At 31.4% G+C, this 7,358-nt stretch overlaps 1 protein-coding gene and 1 pseudogene across 1 annotated transcript; one reads left to right on the forward strand and one right to left on the reverse strand.

Annotated features, from left to right (window-relative positions):
- Positions 1-263: 263 nt before the first annotated feature.
- LOC107950005 (linamarin synthase 2-like) lies at positions 264-813 on the forward strand. Its single transcript, XM_016884757.2, has one exon. The coding sequence runs from the start codon at positions 325-327 to the stop codon at positions 760-762; it is 438 nt and encodes a 145-aa protein (XP_016740246.1). The 5' UTR covers positions 264-324; the 3' UTR covers positions 763-813.
- A 2,622-nt stretch (positions 814-3,435) lies between these two features.
- LOC107950898 (linamarin synthase 2-like) lies at positions 3,436-5,018 on the reverse strand (annotated as a pseudogene).
- Between the last annotated feature and the right edge of the window lie 2,340 nt (positions 5,019-7,358).

Consider the following 7,358-nt stretch of genomic DNA (forward strand, 5'->3'; position numbering starts at 1 on the left):
CTTTTCAAAAAACGCCGCTAACGCCTCGAAAAATCCAAAAATGACATCGTTGTGCTTGGGTTTTTTGCGGCGCTTTCTGGAAAATGCCGCTAATGCTCATTTTTAATACTGGATCTTTAGCAGCGTTTTTCCTAAAGCACCGCTAATGCTTAATTTTTAGCGGCATTTTTTATCCAAACGCCACTAAAAACACCGCTAAAAGCTTGTTTTGGTGTAATATATGAGAGTGTAACTGTGATGTCGAACCATCATTTGGAAGAATTTGCTTGAGGACTTGCAAATAGTAAATACCCGTTTTTATGGGTAGTTAGGCCTGACGTTGTGATGGGAGAATCAGCTATTTTTCCAAGAGAATTCATGGAGGCAATAAAAGGAAGGGGCCTCATAATAAGCTGGTGTCCCCAACAACAAGTGTTGTCCCACCCAGCCGTTGGCGTTTTCTTGACACACTGCGGATGGAATTCTCTGTTGGAAGCTGTATCCGAAGGTGTGCCTTTAATTTGTTGGCCTTTCTTTGGTGATCAACAAACGAATTGTCGATATTCGTGCACCACATGGGGCAATGGAATGGAAATCAACCCTGACGTAAAGCGTAAGGATGTGGAGGCTCTTGTTAAAGAGATAATGGAAGGAGATAATGGGCAAAGGATAAGGCAAAAGGCATTGGAATGGAAGAGAAAAGCTAAATCTGCCATTAGTGTTGGAGGATCTTTTGTTACCAACTTTGATAGAATGATCAAGGAGGCCTTACGTCAAGGTTGAACATTAAAATAAGAAAAATTGTTGTGTTGAATGTTGTGTATGTACTTTTTTTTAATTTTTATAATACACTATTAATAAATTGGTTAATATTGTGTAATTGGTAATATACTCTCTCTTTTTTTAATTCCATAAGTAAACTTAAAAAATTGTTATGTATCTAATTAATTTTATAAATTTATTTTTAATATTTTATTATATTTTTATAGAACACTTATAATCACTTTAACCCTACTTTGTAAATTGTAGATCATATAATCGAATTTGCCTTATTATCTCACCTCTAACTTTTATTGCCTCGCCTTTATTTTTAATTTTTCTTTTTTTTCTTAGTTTTTCTTTTGGTTCAAAGAAGAAACCAAACATCATATAGTTCCCCATGTAGAAAGGGAAACAGATACAATATAAATTAACACATGAACTTACTTAAATATGATTCTAAGATTAATCTATAATTTTTTTCTGCTTTTATATTCTGATTATTTAATTCTTGATCCATATAATTTACAATGGGAAAATTTTCATTTAGGCTATTTATAATTTATAAAATTTTAAATTAGTAATGATAAAATTACACTTTGGCCCCCTTAAAATGATAAAAATTTGATTAATTCTTTGAAAATTATAAAGATATAGACTATTAAAATGATAAAATTACATTTTTACCATCATAAATATACAATTTAATTCCACCCTGGAAAACTTTTCTATTTCCACCACTGCTTTATATTTAAATTAATTACTTCCTTTTAAGAGCTTGAATTACAATGTCACATTATTCTCTCTCTATATATATTTTTACTTTTAGATTTATAATATTTTATATTTAATAGCATATTTTATTTCAAATGTTTCATATTTATACTCAAAGTCATTTAAATTTTGGGTTTGTTTCATAAAATTTTAAGAAAAAAATAAAAATAAAAATATAAAACATAAAACTTTTATAATTTAAAATTTACATTTATCAAAAAATCTATTTATATTTAATAATTAATTTTAAGTAATATATCAAATAAAATTTATAATTTAAATTCAATATATGTAATTTTTTAACACTTAATTTTTAATTTATTTTTTTATAGAAACATTTGAATTTTTTTTATCCATATTCAAATAAATGTGTAATTGGATTTATGAACTTTGAAACTTGAATTGCACTTCATATGTATACATAAAGCTTTGATTGTATACATTTAAAGAAATGAATACATACATTTATTTTCATATTGGATTAATATTGTTTTTTTGTGCATGCAATATATCAACATAAAATTGTGTTAATTCTTTAATATTAGTCTATGGTTTGTGAATTTTGAATTAAATTAAAATTTCATGTATAAAATTGTACAAAATAAAAACTCATGTATGACATTGCACATTGGATCAAAATTCATGTAAAGCTTTGATAGTTTTCCGTAAAAATTATTTAGAGAGTGCGTTTGGATGGGTTGTAAGTAGTAATATTAATTATTGTAATAGTAATATTAGTTACTATAACGGTGATAATATATATGTTTGGATTTAATCATAGTAGTGAAAGTGGGGTAAAATATAATAAGAAGAAAAACTGATTATTAAACACATAATATTAAAATTTATATGGAAGAGAATTTTTGAAACTATTTGATATTTGTAAAGTTAATAATTATAAATTATTATGTTTTTTATATAAATATTTTAATGAATATAAAATATTAAGATGGATGGTATTGTTTCAAATAATATTTTTCATCATTTTTATATAGTTATTTAATTTAATTAACTTATATTAATTATATAAATAAATATAGTTTTGTTAGTCTTATCTTATAAAAGTATATTTGTATATACTTTTTTTAAATATTTACTTATTATATAATTATTAACTGAAATAAAGTAATGAAAAAAATTAATATCACAAGATATACAAATACTTTTGTTTTAAAATATTTTCTTAAAAAAATAAAAATGATAAAAGGACAAAAAACTGAAAGGACGTGATTGGAAACCGGAGGCTGCAATGGAGATGAAAATTTTTAATCTTAGCTCACTAGTGATCCCAAAGAGCCTAAATTAATTTGTACCCAAAATATGTGGGTACCTATCATATGAATATTTAGTTTAAGCTTGATTTAATATTTATTTTTAAATTTGAATTTATTTCAAGATATAATCAAATTAATTAAACTTGAACTCGATTAAATTAAACATATTCAAGCTTGACTTGATAATAAGCTTAAGGAATTAATAATATATATTAAGGGTAATAATGTAATTTAATACTATACAAATATTTAAAATTTATCAAAAATAAAAAGCTCAACAAAGTTTGCGGGCCATTAGACCCAAATATTATTAAGCTCAAATTCGGTTAAACTGATAGTTTAAATTACTCGAACTAGAGCTCGACTCGATAATTATCAAATCGAGTTTAGAATCAAACTTAAATAACTTACAAGCTACCTAAACTTATTTTAGGCCACCATAATCTCCAAAACCCCAATTTTAACATTTGAACTAAATCTTCATTTCTTCTTCACAAACTACCATAATCTAGTTTCTATTAATATGGCTCTAATAATCTCTGAAATCAAAGACCAAGCTTATTTATACATGCAACTCTCTTTTTAACTGTTCCAACTCACCAAAGCAAAATACAAAAGCAATACTAAATATGAGCTTCACATGCATACCTCACACAACTGCATTCACTTATAAAGGAAAAAAAAAAGCAGAAATAGAGACATTGAATGATCCCCATACATTATTTAAGTAATTCCCCACTGACAATAGTATTTCCAGTTAACCATGTTTGAGATCTTTCTTAACAAATCTGTCGAAATCAATATAAGATGATCCCCCAACTTCAACCGCTTCTTCCGCTTTCTTCTTCCATTCCAATGCCTTCTCTTTCTTTTTCTTTCCTTCCTCATCTTCCATCATTTCCTTAACTAAAAACTCTATGTTCTCTCGCTTCACATCATGATCCACCTCCATGCCAATGCCCCAATGAGTGCAAGCATATCGACAATTGGTTTGTTGATCAGCAAAAAATGGCCAACTAACTACTGGCACACCTCCTGATATGGTTTCCACGGTAGAATTCCACCCACAGTGTGTCAAAAAAACACCGACTGAAGGATGTGAAAGGACCTCATATTGGTTGCACCAGCTTGTTATCAGCCCTCTTTCCTTAATCTCCTTCAGGAACTCTAGATCCAGAATTGCAGAATCACCCATCACGACATCTGGTCTAACGATCCATAAAAATGGGTGTTTAGAGTTAGCCAACCCCCATGCAAATTCTTTGAGATGCTTCGCCGACATGACAGTAATGCTTCCATAGTTCACATACACAACTGAATTGGGTTCCCTTTTGTTAAGCCATTCAATGCAGCTTGTATCTTCCTTCCATAGGCTTGAGTTCATTGACTTGGAGGGATCGGCATGTAGGTGCCTGGCAAGCAAATGAAGTGGTCCTATTGTATAAATTCGAGGAAATTTGGCAGCGATGGTGTCTAACACTTCATGTTCGAACTCTTCAAATGCGTTGAAGATTATTGCTGAAGCTTTTAGGCAATTTTGAGCTTCGGATCCGAAATAATCAAACAAAATGTCATTCAGATCGTTGGCTTTGACGAAGCTTGGAAAATCTCTGAGGCGAATGTTACTCATTCCAGGGACCCAGTCAATAGGTTCATTGAGAAATGTTTCACCTGACACGACAAAGAGTCAAATTTGAGTTCCTTTTAGACAATTTTCTTCGCTATAAAGTTGAAATAATAAAGTACTTACTTTGGAATGGAATAATGCCTCGTTTAACCAGTTCACTGAAGTGAAGATATCCCATGAAACTACATGCTGAGGCAGTCCAAAACTGAACTTCTGGTATGCCAAGTTGTTCAGCAGCCTTAATAGCAAAGCTCATAAGTCCATCAGAGATTATGCAAGTAACAGTGGGCACTTGGGGCGAGGAGTTTAACTTAGCTAGTAGCTCTACGAATGGTGCCAAGCAATGCTTTCGTATTGAATCACACAGAACTCGAAGATCCTGTGTTGCATTTGGACGAGACCAAACGCCTATGGTTGAACTGGAAATCAGGCAGACCTTTAACGAAGTCAGGGCCTTTGGACCAGACCAAACGCCTATGGTTGAACTCAGTGTTAACAAAGGTTATGAAGAAGCCTCTAGAGTGTAAGAGCTTAGCAAGTAGCATCATGGGGTTAACATGACCTTGTGCTGGAAATGGGACGATTACAATGTGGGGTTCAGGGATTTAAATTGCGGTCGCGGTCGCGTTTTCGGTCGCGTCGCGTTTGTCGCGGTCGCGGACATAACGGACGCTATTGTGGTCACTGCGGGTATCGCGGTCGTGAATTTTACATTACTTATTGTGTATTGCGGGTATAGCGGGTTTCGGCAGTAACGGTTTCGGACGGTGCCGTTACCGCTATATAACGGCCGCTATTTCGGTAACGGACCGCTATTTAAATCCCTGGTGGGGTTTACTGGTTTCAAGTGAACCCATCTTTGCAAAGCAATAACAAAGTTGTAAAATTAAGGTGTTTGCAGAGAAGCTTTCCTTGCTTTCTAGCTTCTCTAAAGCTTGACGAGTAGGAACATGCAATATATAGGAAAAGAATGGCGTGAAAGAGTTACGCTACGTCCTTTGTATTCCTTTTTCAATAGAGAAACTGTGGGAAAATTAATTATTTTTAAATTTTTTGTTTTATTTTCAATCTAAACCATACATTTATAAAGAATTTTATATTTTATTCTCAAATCAATATATATCTATTGGAGAATTTTATTTATATTTCTTATATTTTTTATTTTTAAATGAGATATTTAAAATGATTAGTTTGACTCGAATTCTTTTTAAAGATATTAGCTTTAATGTCATATGCGTTGCATGTAATTTTACTCATTTAATATTTAAATTATTTTTAAAAATATTGTACTTAATTACAACAATTAGCATAAAATAATATTTCTTACTTGAATTTTTGAATATAACTAAAATATATGAACTTAACAATTCAAATATATAATAGAGAATTTTCAAGTAATAATTAAAGCATTTTAAAGTGGTAATTAACATAGTTAACTCTATTATTGATTAAGTGATAATTAATGTGCTTAGAATTCTATTCAAATAATAACTATATTTTACATCAAGAAAATTAGCACAATTTTTAAAAAATAATATTAGCATAATTATAATTATCTGTAACGCCCCAAAATTTTATTTTTGGGTATTGTGAATATGACACCCAAATATCTGCCTGCTTCAGTAGTTAAGTGTTTTAAGTGTGTGAATGAGGTCCCAAGTTCAAGCCACGCCCTTTGGCGAAATTTTGGAATTTTTTTTCTGATTAAAGCCTTATCCTTGTTCAGTTGGCTTAAGTTTACGAGTTGGAGTGTTGGAGGTTTTGTGTTAGAATCTTTGCGTGAGCAAGAATGTTAATCTTTTTACTCTGTTTCCTGAAAGAGTTGTGCAGAAGATGGATTCTGAGTAGTGGATTGTTAGTGGGTAGTTAATTGAGAGAAGATATGGGAGTTATCAGGATTATTTTTGTTTTTTATCATTATTATTTTATTCTTTTCAAAATTCATTTCTCTTTCTATCTCTCCAAAATTCTGATATCAACTTTCTTCTTCACTTTTCTTCTTCAATTTTTTGCGTCTTCCTGTTAGATTTTTCGCAGCCAATCATTGCTCTTGCGTTCGTGCCCTTTTTCATCTAGTAAGTGATCTCCTTTGGCCTTCTTCCTTTGATTTGGGGTCTAGCAACGTCAGTTTATGGTAGTTAATCGATGTAGCATGTGTTTATGAGAAGATCAAGGTGCTGGGGTTTCCCAATCGGCGCTTTAAATGTACGGATTAACGTGCAGATTCATGTTGCTCGACTGAAGGTAAGATTTTAGTCGATTTAAGTGGGTTGTCTATCACTTTTGGTTCGGTTTAATGTCGTTCTAAGTGTTTAATTATGGGTTCGTTTGGTCAATTTTAGGTATTGGAGTTCTCGGGAGTGTTTTTTCAACGAAACAAAACCAGGTGCGTGCTCGAAACACAAAAATAAGGGATTCGGTGAAAAGCCGAAATTGCTTGCTATTTGGACAGCAACAGTAGGCTAACTTTGAAAAATCACCATAAATTATGGAAATCGAATTAGAGGATGAAAAAAATATAGGATTAAATATATTTGAGTCTAGTTTCTCATAGAAGAAACTAAGGGTGGGTTTGGATGGGCGATTGAGTCCGGTGCGGTGCATTTAACTTACTTTTTGTCTCACGCTACAGTATCGCTACAGTTTCTAATCTCACCGCCACCACTGTTTTTACACTAACCACAGGTAAACGCACCGCCCATCCAAACTTACCTTAAGTAAGCAAAATAATTTCATATTATGAGATATTTGAATTTTAGTGAGACAAGATCAGGATAATTTCAGAATCCCCTGTCCTGACTTTGAAAAATTATTCAAAATTGTATAAAATAATTATGGGTTATAATTTATATGCTTAAAATCCTGAATGAGTCTATTTTCAAGAGAAACAAACAAGAACATCATCTGAATTCTGTATGAGAAGATAATTAATTTTTAGTGCAGAA

Source organism: Gossypium hirsutum, chromosome D03, assembly GCF_007990345.1.
Source record: "Gossypium hirsutum isolate 1008001.06 chromosome D03, Gossypium_hirsutum_v2.1, whole genome shotgun sequence".
Classification (NCBI taxonomy): Eukaryota; Viridiplantae; Streptophyta; class Magnoliopsida; order Malvales; family Malvaceae; genus Gossypium; species Gossypium hirsutum.

Excerpts from the sequence above, each read along its gene's own strand:
- LOC107950005 (XM_016884757.2), top strand. The coding sequence starts at position 325 with ATGGGAGAATCAGCTATTTTTCCAAGAGAATTCATGGAGGCAATAAAA.